Genomic DNA, 21,006 nt, shown 5'->3' with positions numbered 1-21,006 from the left:
CACTATGGCCAACTCAACATGTGGTTTTTTACAACGTAATTTACAGCAGTGTTCCCCTAATGTTAAGTCTCTAGCTTATAATATTACATATGTCTTTGAGCAGGCTGTAGGACCAGGTGTCCTACAGACCTTCAGCACTTGTGCTGTAAAGCATTAATAAAAAAAAATTTAAAAATAAAATAAAAACTAGAGTATGTCTCAGTTGTCTGGTCTCCACACATTCAATCACAAAAGAATAGTCTAGAAATGGTCCAGCAAAAAGCAGCTTGTTTTATCTTTAACCATAGATCCTTCCATTCTTTTACCAGAAGCACTAGTGTTACAAGTTTACTTGAGGCATTAGACTGGCCAACACTAGAAGTGAGGAGAATTAATGCTAAAGCTACCATGTTTTTCAAAATGCTAGTTTCAATAGATTTATTACAGTTTCTTAACCCATCATCCTCCATTATGCGCGGTCATCAACAAAGGTTCATTAGCATCTCTACCAGAATCAACTGCTACCGTCATTCATTCTTACCATCGGCCATCAGAATCTGGAACTCCCTGTGATCACAAGGAACAGAACATGATGACTGGACCCCTTGTCCATTTAGTTTCTGAACAGTGTGGTATGTGTACAACCGAATAATGTTAGCTTTATAAACATAGCTATTGCTGTATTGTGTGGTGAAACATGTAGACCATTACAAATTTTGAGTGGGTATCAGACGAACAGTCCCCGCCGTAGTTGTTAATGTTGCCAGTGTAAATGATTTTCAAGCTAAATGATAGCTACATGCACACACACATACACACACACACACACACACACACTCATAACTGAGGTATTTGTGTACTAAAAAGCTATCACCAAAAAATGACAAATGAATTCTGTGTGCAAATGTGTGTGCAGTCACAGTCAAATGAGCTTTGCAGTGTAGCTACATAGGGCTACAGCATGTATGATACAGTAATAGCTATGTACAAACATATTATATGTATGTATCTTTAAGGCATCTTATCTTTGTGCTTTCAGTTTCAACTTCAGTTAAATTGAAGACAACATCAGATCATGCAGACATATTCAATCTTCACGTTACTAGCTACATAGCTAGCCAGTGTGTCATGGACAACTGACATGCCCCATGACATGATAATCCAGTTCCTAGAGCAACTTTCTTGCTCAAGGAAGCCACAGTAGTATTCACCGCCTCCGGCACGCCCACCTGAAACTTGGAAAAAATATGGCAAGATGACTAGAGTACACTATTTATTTATTTATTATTGATACTGGGCAGACCTCCATTAGGGAGTATAAAGTACAGATACACACTTACATAAGCACAAAGCGGGCAACATTTTTAGTCTATAACTAGTGGGCTAATACAAAAATAGTCTACAGTCTTTTTCTTAAAGTCATCTGTATTGCTTGCTTCAATTGCAGTAGCTGGGAGGCCGTTCCATATTTTAATAGTGGCAGGAAAAAATGAGTGAGAATAAACTAATATGATAACGCGCGCGGGCTCAATCACGGACAATTCGGCGACGGACACTTGAAGGGGGCGTGTCGCCGTTGATCATGAGTCTGAAAGGTCAAAGTAAAGGTCGAGGTGAAAGTGAAGGTTGAGAGCAGCCAATATGTGTATATAAAAGGTGAATTTGTGTAGCTAGGTAGTGGCGTAATAATTAATGATATTTGTAACATAATAGCCTCCATTCTTCACGTGCTGTAGGGTGAGGGTAGGGTGTGGCCATTAAATTCCTCCACCTGTAGTGTAATGCAGACCTCTCAACTTGGAACCAGAGATACCCCAAGCATCAATCCTTATGCAATTCAAAATGAGATCAATAGTTTCACTACTTTTATTGCTGGAACCCCAGCTACTTCATATTTTAGTACTAATTGCACTAGTTTACTAAAGGTCCATTGAAATGGTAAAATACACTTTAAGTGCGCTTTACTCCAGACAGTTTTTGCTTTGGTGCTGTATCTCTGCTGTGCAAGCAAACACTTAAACCTTAAAATACGTATGGTGATAACGCCTATCCTATGGTGCATCAGTCCTACAAGTTTCATCCAAATATCTCCATCCGTTGAGAAGCTGTGCTACAAAATTCAACCATGTGTAAATTTCGCACATGCTCCTAACTCCAGACACTTTTTATCACGCCTGAAACAGCACTTCCAAAGTTGATTTTGAATTTTATACGCTACCACATTAAACTTGCATCTATTGTTCACTTCATACTTGATTTTGAGAATCATAGTACTTTTCGTTGTTGAGTTATGGGTATTTCAAATCTAGGTGTATTCAATATTCATGCAACTTCAATGAGACTGGCTCTTACAAAATCGTCCTTAGCAAGTGTTTGGGCTGATTGTTAGCAAGCAAAACTTGGTACAGTGGTAAGTCATAGTTGTTCCTCTGCACTGTGTTAAAATCGGCCAGATAGCTTTTTGGTGTTGAGAATAAGCAGCGATTATTGAAGGATTTTTGATGATTTTGCCACACATGGCAATAAATAATCATCTCATTTGGAAAAACTAGCAGGACTTTAAGCTGAATTTAGGATCACAACATCATCGTACATGATGCATTAATCATCTAGTAATTGCTGTAGATAGTTTTGGAGCTATGATGTCAAATATTTGAAGTGTCCGGAGTTAAGAACTGTCTGGAATTGGGTACACTTACCTTATTATCAATCCTTGCTACTAGTGGGAGGATAGGTTGCATGGTGCATGTGATTTAGTCAGATTTTATTTTGTTTAGTAATATAATACATTTTAGTGTATTGCGGTTAGTCAATTACGTAGATAAATGTTTACTAGTATAGCTGCAGGTGTAGGTGACATCCCTGCTTTTTGTTTCTATGATCCCTATACTCAAATAATATTCCTTACACTTGTATATAAGCTGCACTCTTTAATACAGGTTGGTTTTTTTTATCAATTCTTTTGTATATTAATGTAACAGTTAGTCGATCAGTTATACTTACTGAGTGAATTAGCTGTTTTGTGAGATTTCTTTTGGTATAAAATAAATTACTTTAGAGGGCTTAGTTACATCCAACCAATATCACCAATCAATTTTAAAACTATTTTGTCAATATACCTTTGTAGAAAAAGTCAAATCTTTAAAATAGGTCATCCGGCCATGCAAACGTTGTTATTGCAACTTTCCATGTGGTTTTGGTTCATTCTGCACAATGAATCAGTGACTGTAGAAAGATAGTGAAGGATAAATTAATTTTATTTCAGCACTATAAACAATAGATGGAATGGTAGAGTAAGTACCTAACTAGCACAGCTTGGTTTGATATCCCCGGCAGTAGCCAGATAGTTCTTGATGGTTAGATGCAACATGAACTTGTATATACACTCTCCATATTCATGTAAAGCAGTATCAAAATGTTATGAATAATGTTGTCTTCCAAAGGCTATAGCTATATATGTTAGGGTGAAAATGAATGCTGCTAGCTGTATGCAAATAATAAATTGTTTGCACTTACCTATGCATGCTATTATAACATCCTGTAGATATCCGTTGTATGGTACTGTATATCCTCTCAGTGATATGCATTGATGATCACCGTATATAGTCATCCATTATTATAGTCATATGACATCAAATGAACAGCCGGAAGAAATGTGTAAAATATCGTACAATACAGTAGTAGGGATCATGGAGGTTTGAACTTTCTTGCCCAAAATATCACCCAGAAACCAGCCTACTTCATAAAAGCTGGCTATATTGGTTTATATGGGCATAGCCAAGCCCAAAATGCATTCAGAGCAATCCCAACCCTTCCAACCAGTTTCTGTGGAATTTTAAAAGATCACATTTGCCTGAATTTTCTTCTAACTAATCGATGCTTTCAGCCAAGCATAGCTAGACAATGCTACTGGTTTGATTTCTTCACTGTTTGACATTACTTCTACCCAAGACGTGCCTTTTCACCATCTACAGTGCATTGCATCATGGACTTACCCTTGTCCTCCTTTGTGTTTCATTTCTTCCTCCATGGTAATGCCTAATGGCTTTAGTGCCACAAGAATTGTCTGTAATTTCCGTAGTGACTGGGTCAACTGTACAGGTGCTTCTCATACTGTTCTTCATTTGCAGTGCTGTTTAACAAGTAGAATTTATCTGAAAATTAAGTGGAATGATTCTCAGTATTGAGAGTTGGATGTGTATGGTTAATATTTACAATTTCTGTAGTGACTGGATCTGGTCTTTCTTTGTATTGCTGTATAACGGGTGGAATAAAGCTGAAAATGAAATGGAATGGCCATGCATGCACACATCACTTTTCAGTAATTGACATACAACGTCACACTTCTGTCTGGCTGGCTTCATTTTTCCTTTGATGTGGTATTCATTGGCTCAATGGTCATAAATTATGCTGCAAAAAATTACTGTAAGAAAAAATTAAGAATTTTATATTCGAGTAGATCATAGAAATTCGAAAATAATTATTAGAAAATAGCTATTTCCTTTGATATCTGAAGTTACTAAATCTAATAGAAATCTGTGGCAGGGTTATGTAAGAGCTAGTAACCTGTGGTCTTGCTGGTGGTTGTTTACTACATTCATCTAACGAAAATTGGCAAAGCCAAAAATGAAATATTCTTACTGTTAGCTCACTTTCTGGACAAGACAAGCATCATTAGCATTCAGATCTAGGTGTTCCAGCAAATACACCAATGTCACGACAGTGTGACACTAACAAAATAAACTCAAAGTGTAAATCTCAATGCTAGCACCCAAAGTTTGTTTCTTAATAGTTTACTTTCTGGACAAGACAAGCATCATTCAAGGGAAGCTCCAGGAATTTTGGTGACAGATTTCCAAATTTTCTGTTGCATACATACTTAAATCTAGGGGGTCTGGAGCCATGCATCCCCAGGAAATTTTGAAAGCAATTTCACCATAAGGTCTTTAAAGCAGATATTTTAAACATATGTTAGGAATAGGCAGGACCAGGTTAAAAAGCTAAGAGAGGTGGAGCTACATATGTGAAGTTTCAAGCGTGCAACAGATATGAATACCATTCTGGAGACATGACTCCAGGAAAATTTCAGGTCTTAAACATTCTGAAATATAATTTTAGATTATTTTACTGTGTTGGTATAGCTTTAAAATACAGATGAGACTTTTATTTGAGAAGTTGACTGCTTTATTAGAGTATTAGTTTTAGTTTAGATCTCAATCTTTGGATACTTTTGTAAATCAGTGCAAAATCCAATTCAGTTGTCTGCATATACTTGACCAGTTTCTAGAAACCTCAGAAACCCTTCTGGATCTGCCCCTGTCATCCTAGCCTGGCATAGTAACTACTTGATACTGGCACTATTGTCACATAATGTTATGAATGTCACGCCGGTGCAGTGGTGCTGACATGATCAACTTGACTAGGATAGCTAAACCTAATATCAGTTTGCCACTTTCCCGCACTCTTTCTTTACCTAGCCACTTCGTTCAGGAAAATTTTCTAAATCGCAAGGTTTTGCAGCCTCAGTAATTAAGTTTGTGGGTAGCGTCGCCCACATTGTCCTTAGGTCTCTATATCCTTGTTGGCTCATTCTAACTAATACCGTATAGCTCGTTATTTTTGAAACAGAAAGTTTTGCACAAGAAGCAAAATCTGAGTTTCAAAGGATTTTATTTTCAAAGAGTACATATTTCGAAGTCCGGATGGATTTCAAATAAATGGAAATTCATGTCGTAAATCAGTTATGAAGATGCATGAATGTTTTCCAAAACTGACTTACTGATGGAATAGAGCCCAAACGAACTTGGATTGTCAGGGTTCGAACATTCATCAACTAAAGTTCACGAATCTTTTGAACTTTTAAATGGGCCTGGTTCCTCTTTACAAATTATAAATCACAGCATATTAAATATTAAATGCATGTCTCAAAAGTTTGTAACACACACATACAGTTGTACTGACTCAACAGTTTTACTGAGAAAACTTGAAATTGAATACCACTAGTAAAAATGCTTTTGGTTACTAGGTTTTAAATACATTTTACTACTGCTATACAGTTGAGACATGTGACTGGCACCACATAGAAACCTTAAAACCTCATAGAGGCATGGCCTGTGACCACCAGTAAACCATCAACACATAACTTAATTAAATTCCAAATACCATATGTCTAGCTTCCCCCACATCATTATGGAACACAGCAAGATGGATAGCTTAACTGTATCACTATCTAATTAGTGGCTATAGTTCGAACTGTTCAACCTGCATTCGAATGTTTGTTCATTTGAACAAACGAACCTTTGAATTCACCTAAGTTTGCTTGGGCCCCATGATGGAATAATCCCCATCCCTGTGCACTGGAGAGAAGACCGAGGGAGCCCCGAGCGGTTGAGCAAATTCACTAGCCCAAATGCACTCGATCATAGCTAGCCATCCACCATAGACCCCAGAGCAGATGGCATCAATTCCCATTCTGTTTTCTGGTTATTGGTACAGTTAATGATACAGTTTACCCACTATCATCAGTAACACTGAGCTAAAACACAAGCAAATCGCTGAAAGTTGGATCGTTGCTTTCAATTCTGGGAATTTGTTTTCGAAGGGCAAATGGACGTGGGAATTTATTTTCAAAGAAAAGGGCCTTTTCGAAATATCCAAAAATAAAACCTTTCAAAAATTAACAGCTACACAGCACTTAATTTTAAGGGATCCATGTGTTAAAAAGTAGTGAAACAATAGATGATTCTTGACATTGGCATATTATAACAATTAGTTTGTTAAATGCCAAAGTAGAAATTTTCCCACTGAGCTACATATGCTGTAATAATAATTATCATCATTAATCTCTTGTTTCTTACTTAGATTCCTACTTCATTTTAAATTGATAATTTCAAAATACATATACTAGTTTGTTTATTTGTTTTGTAATAGCAAAGAGCTACAATGTATACACACATAACTGTTCTATTAGGGTGACTGCCATATTAGAGTATCTCAAGTCAGTTTCTAGTCTATCAAGGGGCATGGTCACTATTCCTTATTAATTTCATCATGCTATACAACTAGACGAATCAAGGAGTGAGGTCATCGTGTGTTCAAGTAAATAGATTGTTAAGGGGTGTGGTCTTCATGCTGGATTGTTGTTAGTCAACCAAGGTTGTTTAATGGACGTGGTCTCTCAAACCTATCATGTGAAGTTACTAGTATCTTCTGGGTTTCCAGTACCTTTTACAGTTGAATAAGTGATTTAAATAATTCATGGCATCTTGTGTGCAAGGAAAGTGTTGATACAGAAAATTTACACCTTGATTATGATTTTGTTGCATGAAGATAACAACCAGCCTGATTGAAGATAAAAGCAAAGACAAGGTGCAGAGGGCACACACTCGTCAGAGCCCAAAGGCACATGCCACATGTGGTTTTGTCAATGTGGTGTAAAATTTTGGCCGTACACTGCTTCATTTGGCCTCTAGCCTTACGAATGTGGTCAGGCAGACTGGCAGGCAGGCAGACCAAATTTTGAGTTTCAGCTTTTAAGAAAATTCTATATCCAGCAGCCTGTATAAGTGTTTTCTTGTTTCTAATGCTCTATTTGATGTTAGATGGACTAATATTATTCTGTGAAGTTTATTTTTGTTACATAAGATGTTGGTATGATGATTTTTAAAGCCAGCATTTTAGGCAACACTCAGGGACTTAAACAGTACTACCATACTGTTTGATAAAAGTAATGAACCAAGGGAGATCATCTACACTCACAGCTATACTAGTGGACATTTAATTCCTACTTAGGTCAATGGCTATACTTGGTATGTAACTATATGACCAAAGTAGGAATTAAATGCCCACTAATATAGCTGGACGTTTAGATGACCTCCCTTGTTTTGTTGTTTTTATTTTATGATTCCTACTCAATTATAAAAGATCTAATTTTTCCTTACACTTGTACATACATAAGAACAGCTAGTGACCAGAGTGTTGGCACACCAATATTAATACCACATTAATTTTATAGATAGGCAGTTGAACATGCTAGGATGCACTTTCAATTGTCATCTCCAGTGGCATACACATAATGGCATCCTTCACTGCTTTTGGTATCAGTTGTATGCACTGTAGCAGTGATATTCTCAGTTTGTTAGCAAGATTTACAATATTAATTTTCAACAGGCTATGACTAATGGCTACTGGAGGCTACTCTGAGTTTCATGCTTCAGTGAGTGGCCACCGTGGAGGAGGCCGCCGTGGTGGACGATCAAGTTATTTTAGAAGCCGGGGACAAGGTAGAGGGATGTCACAATACCAAAGTGAAATGCAATCCGATGAAAGAGATTATGATTATCAGAACACAAGACTAGATCAATCAAAGTTATCTCATGACTATAATTATTATGCACATAGAGGAAGCAGAGGAAAGTATAGGGGTCAAGAAAGAGGCGGAAGAAGAACTTCTGATCCAAACCAACAGCATCACATGAAAGACTACACTGAGGGTATGTAATTGATTATATTAATTTTTATATATTGATAATCTCAAACAGAATACACAGACAGTAGAGCAACTAAATCTTTTGCAAGTCAAGATAAGAGTACTGTTGGAATGTTTAGAAGTCAAGGTAGAGGTGGAAAAAGATCTTTTGATCAACACCAGTCACATCACACAAAAGACAATGCTCAGGGTAGGTAACTGTACAGTGTATAATATTGTTGATTTTTATATCATAAATAATCTCAAACAGAAGACACAGACAGTAGAATGGCTCAGACTTTTGCAGGTGGAAGTAAACATGTTGTTAGAACTTTTAGAGGTAGAGGGAGACGTGGAAGAAGACCTTTCAATTACAAGAATTATCACATGAAGTATGATGTTCAGGGTAAGCAATACTTGATGATTGCATCTTGTGTTGATTTTTATGTGGATGTTAAATCTACATTGTATTATAGAAGGCACAGACAGAAGATTGACCGGGTCTTTCACAAACGAAAATAAAAGTACTGTGGAAAAATTTAGAGGTCAAGCAAGAGGTAGAAGAAGACCTTTTGATCCATATCAGCTGCATCACATGAAAGGCAATGTTAAAGGTATGTAAGTGACTTATAATATTTTGTGTGTAGATATTTGTATATATATGGATAATCTCTGATAGAAAACATGTACAACGGATCAAGTGAGTCTTTTGCAAGTGGAAGTAAGAGTGCTCTTGGAAAGTTTGGCGCTAGAACTACCTTTCAGCTCCCTAAAGTCAACAGGTTACAAAGCCTTAAGAGAACCCATGGTAATCAAGAATTTTCCACAGAAAAATATGGGTTTAAACGCACAACAATTAGACAGTTTTTGCAGCTGTCTACTGAAGAACCTAATACCATTGCCATTGAATTATTTCATGATTTGAAAAGTTTTCAGAAGGTAATTTTAAACTCTGAAAGAGTTGGTGAGAACGATGGCGACATGCTTAAAATAATAAACATTCTTGTAAAGCTGACAATGGTATGTGATACTGAGGAAAGAAAAGTAGCTGTTCGTATATTGGCAGAAACATTTAATAGCCGTTCTTTTGCATTTTGCATCAAACTTCAACAGTATGTTCAGAAAACAGACAGTGAACGAGACTTGCTAGCTGTGGTTCGTTTGTTTGACAGCGTATTAAAAATATTACCAAGCTCTTGGGAATTGCTTCCCATGGAATGCTTAAAGCTATCAGTTGTGGGTTGCATGCCAGAAATTACTAATGAAGAGGTTTATTTATCAATGATTGGCAGATACCAAGATGCACAACAGAATGCAGTTGTACAAAATGGTGATGCATTGTTGTCTTCAGAACAATTTTACAATGAATACAGACATTTGTCTATATTACCCAACACTTGTGAAGTGAATGAAAATGTTTTTCCCCAGCTAAATGCCAGTATTATAGAAGGTTGTTATGATAGCTGGGCTCACTACTATGACACACAATTTAAGCTCCTAAAAGAAGACTTTGTTGCTCCACTTAGAAGAGGTGTGTGTGGCTTTCGTGAAGGATTTAGGGGTCGGGATATTTCTGATGTTAGGGTTTATCATAAAGTAAGTTTTACTGGTTTAAGTTTTAGCTCAGATGGAATCCTTTTGTCAGTTAAATTTGACAGTTCAAAGTTTCGAGTAAACTGGGAGCATAGCAAACGTTTAATTTATGGATCACTTTTATGCTTTTCTAATGACAATTTTGAAACCATCATATTTGCTTCTGTAGTTAGTAGGGATGCCAGTAAACTAGAGCTTCTGGAACTCACTGTAAAAATGGAGAGCGATGCCGATATTCTTTACTTGGCATCCAATAAAGATGATTTGTATATCATGATTGAATCACAGGCTCACTATGAGACATACTACCATGTACTGAACAGTTTGCAGAAGGCAGAGTGTAGCACTATGCCATTCACTGAAATCCTTATTGAGTCAAAGTGTCAGGAGGTTCAGCCACCAGCGTACATGTGTTTAACTACACCAAGTGTTATCAATCATCCTCAATTAGTGTTCAATATGAAACGTACTTTAGGCATTTCTAAAGAATACAGGTTGTTTCATTCTTTTGATGTCACCAGACCGGAATGTTGGCCCAGTGTTGAGCATGTTCAGTTAGATGAGTCACAACTAGAGGCAATGAAGATGGCACTCACTCAAAAAGTGTCAGTTATTCAAGGTCCTCCAGGTACAGGTAAGACATACATAGGGATGAAGATAGTTCAGGCATTGTTAATCAACCGTCATGTGTGGGACCCAGCTAGAAACTCACCACTTCTTGTAGTGTGTTATACTAACCATGCCCTGGATCAGTTTTTGGAAGGTATCATTGACATGAATAATTGTGATAAAAGCATAGTTGAAAGTTGTCACAGAAGCTATGATGATAATGAAACCAGGGATTCAGATGATAATGATGCTGGATACTCAAGCTATACTGCTAAGAATATTTCTATTGTGAGAGTAGGTAGCAGATGCCAGAATGAAAAGGTTGAAAAATTTTCCATTAAAAATTTGAGACGCAACTATCATAGTGCTGCTACACAGAACATAAAAGAAAAGGTAGGTAGAGCTGGTACTGAACTTGATCGTGATTTCAAAATTATTCAAAAGAAAGTTGACCCTACTATGCATTCAATTGTTGAGTTCATATCAGCTGATCATTTAGCTCAATTGCGTTCCCTTGTGGATAAATCTGACAAAATGCATTATCATAATGTGATTGTGCATGGAATAGAGTTATGGCTTTCTGGCAAGGATCTTGAAAAGCCAGTCACTACCGATGATAATGACAATTATGATAATGACAGTTCAGAGAGTGAATATGATGATAACAATGAAACCATTGAATCAGAATCTGCTGTTACAGCAGCAAATGAGCATTCTTTACTTGATGATGTATCTGTTGTAAGTATTATGGGAGACATAGAATCTAATGAAGATGACAAAATACAACACCAGAAATTAAGTGGTAAAGACAAATCAGATATAGTTAATAAATCGACTGAAGTTGAATTATCAAATGAAAAGTTAGATGGCATGGAAGCAGGAAGCATAGAAGCCACTGGTGATGAAGATACTGTACATGTGGTAGGAGAAGCCGAATTAGCTATGGATCAACGAATGATAGATAATCCAGCTGAAGTGTTCCATTATGAAGACACCAATTCTAATAACAGCATGATAATGACTAAAATTGAAAATGAAAATGTTACCTCACCTACTGGTGAATTAACATCCTTTCCTAAAGGTCCATTTACATATGCTACAGTAAATCAAATTGATAATATTTTCCAGCTAACCAAACATGACCGTCATAAGCTTTGTGAATACTGGAAAAGGAAATACATTGATAAAGTTTACAATGAGCTTGGTGCAAATTTTGAAGATTATTTGGTACTGTGTAACCAGTGTAAAAAAGCCACTCAAGAGGAAGATTTTTATGTTCTAGAAAAAGTTGATTTGATTGGGATGACAACAACTGGAGCTGCAAAGTACCAACATATTATTCAGAGGGTAAAGCCCAAGATTGTAGTGGTAGAAGAGGCAGCAGAAGTGTTGGAGTCTCACATTGTTTCTTGTCTTACAGCTGCAACTCAACAATTAATTCTCATCGGAGATCACAAGCAACTACGACCTAATCCAAATGAGTACTACCTTGCACGTCAGTATAATTTAGATATATCTCTTTTTGAACGCCTTATAACAGTTGGTATTCCCCATGCTACACTTGAGATTCAACACAGGATGAGACCAGAGATTGCAGGGCTAGTTTGTCCATACATTTACCCCAAGTTACTAAATCATGAATCTGTTTTGATTTATGAGGATGTCCGAGGAGTTACTACCAATATGCACTTCTTTGATCACCAATATCCTGAGCAAGAAAATGATGACTTAAGAAGTCACTGCAATGAGGAAGAAGCTAAGCTGGTTGTTGGTCTGTGTAAGTATTTCCTTGAACAAGATTTTTCTCCTAGCCAGATTACTGTATTGACTACATACACTGGTCAGTTACTGAAACTGAAGTCTTTAATGCCAAGGAAAATATTTGACGGGGTACGAATTACAGCTGTAGATAACTTTCAAGGAGAAGAAAATGATATCATTATATTATCATTGGTACGTAGCAACAAGAAAGGAAATGTTGGATTTTTGAGTATACAAAATCGCATATGTGTTGCCTTATCACGAGCTAAGAAAGGATTTTACTGTTTTGGTAATTTTGCTTTGTTAAGAAAAAGCTGTGATACTTGGGATGCTATTGTAAGTTATTTGGAACAGAGAGATAAGCTAGGGTCTCTATTATTATTAAGAAGTTGTTCTGAGCATAGTGATATGGAATTTGAAATTCGTACTGCTGCTGATTTTAAGAAAGTCCCCAAAGGTGGTTGCAGTCATCATTGTGATGTTCGTTTGGATTGTGGACATGTTTGTAAGTGTTATTGTCATGCTAGAGATCCATCTCATGATAACTATGATTGTACAGAACCATGCACAAAAACCTGTGCAAATGGTCACCAGTGTCCTGAGCTGTGCCATATATCTTGTCCAAAGTGTGAAGTAGAGGTAGAGAAAGTGATGCCTGTGTGTGGTCACACTCAAAATTTTCCATGTTACACAGAGCCTGAATTTAGATGCGAAGCACCATGTACTCGAATTTGTGACAATGGTCATCCTTGTACTAACAAGTGTGGTGATGATTGTCCACCATGCAATATAATAGTAGAGAAGGTCATTCCCACATGTGGCCATACTCAGGATGTTCCATGTTACCAGGATGCAAGTTCATTTAAATGCAAAACTCCATGTACCAAAACTTGTAGTAGTGGTCACCCTTGTCCTGATTTTTGTTATAAAACTTGCTCACCATGCAATATAATGGTAGAGAAAGTACTACTCAAGTGTGGTCATATCCAAAGTGTTCCATGCTACCTGGAGGAAGAATTAATTAAATGTAAAGCACCATGTGACAAACTGTGTAAAAACGGACATCTTTGCCGTAATTTCTGCTATGAAACTTGTTTATGCCAAGTTAGTGTAGAGAAAGTGATACCCAATTGTGGCCACACTCAAAATGTTCCATGTTACCTGGAACCAAAATTATTTAGATGTAAAGCTCCATGTATCAAGAAATGCCCTGAAGGGCATTTGTGTCCAAAGCATTGTTCAGAATTTTGTGGTCGTTGCCAAACAATTGTAGAGAAACTGCATCCCAAATGTGGTCATTTACAGTCAATCTTTTGTCACCAAGATCCAAGGTTTTGTAAATGTCAACATCCATGTGAGGAAGTGTGTTCTACTAATCCTACTGATCCACATAAATGTGCAAAGCTATGTTCTCAACCATGTGGTAATTGTATGGTTCCTATATTAAAAACCTTGCCTCGATGTGGTCATGAGCATTCATTTCCGTGTTATCTTTTGCCTGATTACTATTCCTGCCCCAGTCCTTGTAAAAGAAAGCTGAGATGTGGCCATATCTGTACCAACAAATGTGGTAAGCCTTGCAATACACGTTGTAAGCTAAAAGTTGAAAAAACTTTTCCTGGTTGTGGACATACCTTAGGATTACGTTGTGACATCGACATTAATATAGTTAAATGTCAGGTGGAGGTTACTAAACACTTTGCAAGCTGTGAACATACTACTGTTTTACAATGTAGTGAGTCTGTTGACGAATCATCTTGCCAGGAAATTGTGCAGCGTCTGTTACCTTGTGGTCACAAAAGGGTCATGAAATGCTCACAAAGTATTCTTGATTTTAAATGTAAAATTCATGTTAAAAAGGTTTTGAAGTGTGGGCACATTTTTGAAGGCAAATGTTACAATGCTAGTAAATGTCCCAAGTTAACTGTCAAAACATTACCAGCATGTGGCCACAAAATAAAATTGCCTTGTTTCAAAGATGTTCTTCCAAAATGTACTGTAAAATGTACCACCAAACTGTTGTGTGGCCACCAGTGCACAGGAAATTGTGGTGATTGTTATCAGGGTAGAATGCACAAACCGTGTTCATTCCATGTGTATTCACTTCCTTGTGGTCATCCAGCTAATGCTAAAGATTCTTGTATTAGTATAATGTATCCAAATTGTCACTACAAATGTGAATATTTCTGTGCCCATCGCAAGGCATGTACACACAGGTGCAGTCAACCATGCAATCCTTGTGAAAAGCCTTGTTCATGGAGCTGTCAACATTATCAGTGCTCTAAGAAATGCCATGAATTTTGTGATCGTCCTAGATGTGATCATCCCTGTAAGCTTAGACTAAAGTGTAAGCACCCCTGTATTGGCATTTGTGGAGAACCATGCCCACAAGCATGCAGATTGTGTAAAAAACGACAATTTCAAAATTTGTGTGTTGATGCTCCTGATATGAGGAATGAAACCAGATATGTACAATTGAGCTGCAAACACTTGTTTGAAGTTAGAAGGTTGGATCAGCTTTTGGACAAGCAATTTAAAGATAGTACAGTGATACAACCTCTTTATTGCCCATCTTGTAGGAGACAGATCCATGGTAGCTGCCGATATGGTGACATGATCAAAACAAGAAAAGAAATGATTGAAAGATCACATGCTATTATGAAAGAAAATGTTAGCACAGAACAACGAGATGCAGTCATTGAGAAGATACATTCTAACTTTCCACCAGGTAAAAGACAACAGTTACCATATGTGTTCAGAATGCTGACTAAAACAATGGTGGCCAGTACTCCCTTACTACTTGGAAGTTTGAACGTAATAGAAAATGAAATTGATCAATACATATCATTAGAGAAATGCCTCCCTTTGTGTGAACAGTTTCCAGATTTGTTAGTTCGTTTACAAGAACTGACTGCTTTCTTTGAGAAAACTTCTCCGTCTGTTCAAAAACATTATGATGTTTCCTGTGAAAAGCAACGCATTCTTCTGTTGTGGATGATACTAGGTCTTAGATCAGTCATTTCTGTGCATAAAGATGCTATTGTTCTGAATGGACTAGAAGAAAATCTGAATTCTAACTGGCCAAAACTTACTTTAGCTGCTGCAGCTAATCATTATGATGAGTTATTAAAAGTAGCTAAAAAGACAAAGCATACAATTGAAATAGATGCAGAACACTTGCAGCCTATCAGAGCAGTTTTCTTAAGTGGTGTGTGGATCATTTGCCCTCAGAACCATGTCTACTGTGTACCAAGAACAGTATTTGATGATGAAAAGAACTTGTTTTTGTGTCCAGATTGTGCAAAGTAATGCAACATTTCTGTGAACCTAAGTATTATAATGCTGTAAGATTTTTTACTGACTTTATCATAGTAAGGTGGCTATAATGTAACATGCATTTTGTGGTCTAAAACACTTGAGTTGCTATTTTTATTATTATTATAGTGATGTCATTTAGTTTTGCATATATTTTCTTTCGAAGTTTTGCACTCACATAATTATCTCATTAATAATCTATTGAAAACTCTAACTTAAATTCTTGTTGAGAACTCATGGTACTTACAAAATGTTAATATATGCAACAAAAAGTGATCAACTGTTTTGTAGCAAACATGTGGATGGTATTTGTCTTGAGATTATTGGTAGGCTTAAGTATGTCAGGCTGCCAGCATAATAAACATAACAGGCTGGAATGCTATGCCAGCATAATGCTAGCATATTAGATGGATATTTCAAACTATGGAGCTTAATTCCATGAAAATAGATCGTTACTCCCTAATAGAGCAGTCAGTGGAAACTGAAAACTACAATAGAGCACTCAAATGCATTGTACACTAATGTAAAAATAAATTTAAAAGTTAAAACATGGGAATAGAGATTGATGAAAAAAGTAAAGAAACAAGAGTCAAACAAGCCAGCATGTTAAACACACAGAGATCTCTATTTGGACTCAAATAAACACATTTATACAGAAGCATTCTCAGTACTTAACTGCCCCTGATTTATAGTAGCTACTGCTTTTCCTTAGTCTCTGCCAAATCCATTTAGTCTAAATAGAAATCTCTGTGTGTTTAATATGCTTTTTAACATGAATGAACTTCAGAATTTGCAAATATTACAAGCATTTTAATTTTTGTCAATCAATTAAATACTTTGGTTGCTTAAAAGTATTTTCTGCATGTGATTGTTTTTAATGTTGCTTTTATTCTCTGTCGGATTAGTCAAAAACAATATATTTCTAAGTCTAGGAGTCAAATTTTGTGTCGGATTACAGAATACAGAGATGTCAGATTAGAGAGGTTGTTTTCTATACAAAAGTGTTGGTAAATGACATTAATTTGGTTGGATTTAGAGAGGGTTCAGAATTACGCAGGTGTCAGATTAGAGAGGTTTGACTGTATTACTCAGTATCTCATGTACATTAGATGTTAAGTATACTATCAGTGTTAATGAACACCAATGTACTGTTTCCTTACTACTGAATGTACTTTGTACTATTCAGCTTTGATGAATTCAACTATAGGGAACATATAGTGTGTTGTGGTCAGCAGCAGTATGGCTTCAGCTAGGTGATCACAATAAGTCAAGTACCCAGTGGTACACAACAACATTGTTGCTCTGGTATGAACTTAATATACTGTGGTTAAATATAGGTAATGATATAAGGATTCAAAATGAACATGCTAATGTAAAATAGATTACTTATTAACCCATATTTAACACATTGGTTTCTCTTGCAGAGACTAAGTCAGAAGATCAATGGCAAAATGAACCTACAAGAAGCAAATTTGCTACCAGAAGAAGGTTGCAATAGAATGTGCGTTGCTCATTTGGAGTGTGGGCATGTCTGTAAACTTCATTGTCATCCATTTCATAAAGACTACATGTGCCACCATCCTTGTGCATAATCTTGTGAAAATGGTCACTGTGGTCCTAAACTATGCCCAGTTCCTTGTCCATTATGTACTAGATAAAGTGATACCCCAATGTGGCCATAATCAGTGTGTTCCATGTCATCTGGATCCAGAGGATTTTCAGAGTAAAATACCTTGTGCTAATAGATTCCTCAGGGCCACTTATGTCCCAAACTTTGTTTAGACTATAGATCGCACAACAATGGCTCAGAAATCATATCCTGTGTATGGTTATTTACAATTATTGTCATGTAAATCCAAGTTTATGTAAATGTCAATATCCATGTGAGAAAGTTTGTTCAACTAATCCAAGCAATTCACATAGATGCCAAAAACTATGTTACCTTCCGTGTGGTAATTGATTGGTTCTTGTTTTGAAGACTTATCACAAAGATATGGTGCAGTGTTACCACCAGTAACTTAGTACTCCATGCTTGTTCACATCCTTGTGATAAGAAATTATTGTGTGGCTACCATTGTACTAACAAGTGTGGTCTTCTCCCTTGTACTGCTTATTGTACAGTAGAGGTATGAAAGAAATTTCCAAAATGTGGACACTACATATTACTACCATGTGGCAAAGATATCAATGAAGTATCATGTGAAGTGGAAATAGAAAAACGGTTTCATGACTGCAAGCATTCTATTGTATTGCCATGCAGTAAGCCTACTGATGAAGAATATTGCCAAGTAATGGTACATAGAACATTACCTTGTGGTCATGAAAACTTTATTAAATGCCCCAACGGTCCCATCAACTGCAAGAGTCATATTAAATTTTTTTTTGTAGTGCGGACATACCTTTGAAGGAAAATGCTACAAAGCAGATAAAAATGTACTGATAAACGATTTCCAACATGTGGACATAAAGTGAAGATACCTTGTGTTGAAGATCTTCCAATTCCCCCAAAGTGTACTGAATAATTTACCACCAAACTGTTGTGTGGTCACTAGTGTACTGGAAACTGTACTGAGTGTCATCAAGGTAAACTGCACAAACCTTGTTCATTTAACATGTTCTCACTTCCTTGTGGTCACCCTTCTAAAGATCCCTGTGTTGGTGTAACATTTCCAAGTTGTGATTACAAATGTGAATACTCTTGTGCTCATCGTAAAGTGTGTACACACAATTGTAGTGAACCACGTAACCCTTGTAAGGAGACTTGTTCATGGAAGTATCCACATTATAAATGCTCTAAGAAATGCCATGAAAATTTGTGATTGTCCAAGATGTAATCATCCATGCAAACACACTTTACAGTGTAAACATCCCTGTATTGGTGTATGTGGAGAATCGTGTCCAAGAATTTGTAGGATCAAAAAGCGAAAGAAGAGATTTCATAATTTATGTGAAGGCATTTCTGACACAAAGAATAAAACCAGATACATACAACTAAGCTGTGATCATTTGTTTAAAGTTAAAATGCTGGATCAACTGTTGGATGGACAGTTCAAAGAGAATACAATGATACAACCTCTTGTGTGCCTGTCTTGTAGGAAACAGATTAATTCTACACGTAGCTACAAGTATGGTGACTTAAACCAGGGTCTAGAATGGTGCTAAATATGGCTATAATGTAAAGAGGTTACATTATAGGTTTTTCAAAGGATTACTGCAATCAGGAGAATATCAAAGGTGATTAGTGTCACAGCATTAGAAAAAATGGACATGTACTAGGGCCGAGTGATATTGCTTTTGTGATATTTCATCATAAATGCTGTAGTTATTATTTCTAAATGACTTGGTGTGTACATATATAGTCAAGAGTTATAGTTATTATAAAGTAGTTAAATGTCTACTTTACCCAGTGTATTTGTACAGGCTATATCGGTAGTTTGACACTCTCTCTTTCTATTTTATATTATGAACTCTTGATATTATCAATTCCAAGTATGACAAGCAGCTGCTGTCATGGCTATAGTTGTGTATTTAATATGGTACATAACAGTTTGGTTTTAAAGTCAATTGATAGACTGTAATATACAAGTAGAAGGAAAGATTAGTTTCAGCTGCAGTTGGATAAGGGATCAAAGAAAAAAGCAGTGAAACAAGACAATAGCTTACATGTAATGACTGCAAAAAGTAGTAAAAAAGTCCTAGCAAAAAGCACAGTAATTCAATCACTAATTTAAAAGAAGTAATATTTGTAGTGACTACAAACTACTGTCTATTAGGCCATGCAAATTTAATTATGTGTTTCTGGTCCTACCAATTCCCCAGAATTGATCAGGTGACCAGGCTTTTTTTTTTTTGCAAATTTTTGATGTGGTACACTACATTTGAAATAGCAATACAGGGCATTATAGGGAAAAACAAAGTTAGTGTATAAAGTTAGTGCAACTTTATAAGAAAAGAATGTGTATATTAAAACCTTTCAATAGATATAAAATATTATAACTATTGTATGGTATTCGCACAATTCATTCAGCAAAAAAAATGACCAGGAAGGAACCAGGAACATTTAATTAATTTTTCATGGCCTTAAATGTTCATTAATATAATCTGCAGGCCATTAAGACTACCTCTCTTGTTTCACTACATTTTTTCTTTGAGCCCTAATCCAATTTAAAATTCCTAATACTTGTTTCTTTATTTTATTACATTATGACTAATTAACCCATGCCTATAAAGCATTAAATGAAGAATCGTGTCAGGCATTCTAGGTACTGCGGTTGACAAAAAGTCATGTTTTGGACTCAAAATGAGGTGACATCAAAACAGCGAAGGAATCAGCCCATAACCATATTTATTGCTTGCCTGAAGGCATCATGCAGGCAGTCATTAGAAAATTCAGCTAAATAAAAATTTCATAGAAACTTGTTGGAAGTTCAGAAAACATTTTTGGGCTTGGCTATGCCTACATGGAACAGCCCTACAATACACTTTAGATACTTAAATTTGACATTCAACCGAAGTAACTAATAATTGTAAATGGGGCACAGAGGGCATATGCTCTTCTAACCAAATTCATAATCATTCAAGAGAGAGGTACTCTGATAGCACAGTCAATACTGTAACAGAACAGTGTTATACCAAGCAGCTAGAGGATATACCTTGTATCATCAGTAGTTTAGCATCTCATAATATAAGTCATTGCATTTGGGTCTAACCCAAAACATATTTATTCCATGGTTTGAACAAACTAGTGAAGAAAAGGATTTGGGTGTTGTAATTGACAATCAACTTAAGTTTCATAGCCACATATCTGTAATAACAAGCAAAGCTAGGAGACTCTTTGGACTCATAGGAAAGTTATTTATTAATTTTAAATTTTCAAACACTCCCCTATTTGTATGAAGCCATTGTAAGACCAACCCTTGAGCAAGGAAATATTATATGGGGACCATTTTTATAAATGTGAATCATGTGATGAGAATCTAATTGAACAAGTTCAAAGAAAAGCAACCAGACTGGATAGTCATCTCTCATCTGAGGAAAGGCTCAGGAATTTCAACTTACCATCCCTAAAGTATAGACAATAATTATTGCGGTTATATGATTACAACATACATCACAACTTACATCTTAATCAATAAATCACCTAATTTGTTATTGGTGTCCCGACTCCCAAAGGAAGGATTAAAAGCTGCTATGTGGTTGTAAAAGATTCCCTGAATTTCAATTGAGTGTTCTCACAACATTTGCATGTGCCCAAAAGGATGGTTTTCCAAAATATGAATTCA

At 36.3% G+C, this 21,006-nt stretch overlaps 1 protein-coding gene and 1 pseudogene across 1 annotated transcript; both read left to right on the top strand.

Moving 5' to 3' along the window:
* The first annotated feature begins 1,528 nt into the window (after window positions 1-1,528).
* Window positions 1,529-15,930, top strand: LOC136263906 (NFX1-type zinc finger-containing protein 1-like). Its single transcript, XM_066058528.1, has 6 exons — window positions 1,529-1,635; window positions 8,149-8,471; window positions 8,520-8,657; window positions 8,718-8,852; window positions 8,923-9,060; window positions 9,126-15,930. The coding sequence occupies exons 2-6, from the start codon at window positions 8,159-8,161 to the stop codon at window positions 15,716-15,718; spliced, it is 7,317 nt and encodes a 2,438-aa protein (XP_065914600.1). The 5' UTR covers window positions 1,529-1,635; window positions 8,149-8,158; the 3' UTR covers window positions 15,719-15,930.
* A 1,245-nt stretch (window positions 15,931-17,175) lies between these two features.
* LOC136264810 (NFX1-type zinc finger-containing protein 1-like) lies at window positions 17,176-18,942 on the top strand (annotated as a pseudogene).
* The last annotated feature ends 2,064 nt before the right edge of the window (window positions 18,943-21,006 follow it).

Source organism: Dysidea avara, chromosome 8, assembly GCF_963678975.1.
Source record: "Dysidea avara chromosome 8, odDysAvar1.4, whole genome shotgun sequence".
NCBI classification, from domain to species: domain Eukaryota; kingdom Metazoa; phylum Porifera; class Demospongiae; order Dictyoceratida; family Dysideidae; genus Dysidea; species Dysidea avara.
The sequence above is the reverse complement of the archived record's forward strand: the minus strand, read 5'-3'. Positions and strand labels throughout refer to the sequence as shown.

Bases quoted from the DNA above. Each gene is read 5' to 3' on its own strand.
- LOC136263906 (XM_066058528.1), top strand. From the start codon at position 8,159: ATGGCTACTGGAGGCTACTCTGAGTTTCATGCTTCAGTGAGTGGCCAC. The intron at 8,658-8,717 runs GTAGGTAACTGT...AATCTCAAACAG, and splicing joins CACAAAAGACAATGCTCAGG to AAGACACAGACAGTAGAATG. The intron at 9,061-9,125 runs GTATGTAAGTGA...AATCTCTGATAG, and splicing joins CATGAAAGGCAATGTTAAAG to AAAACATGTACAACGGATCA.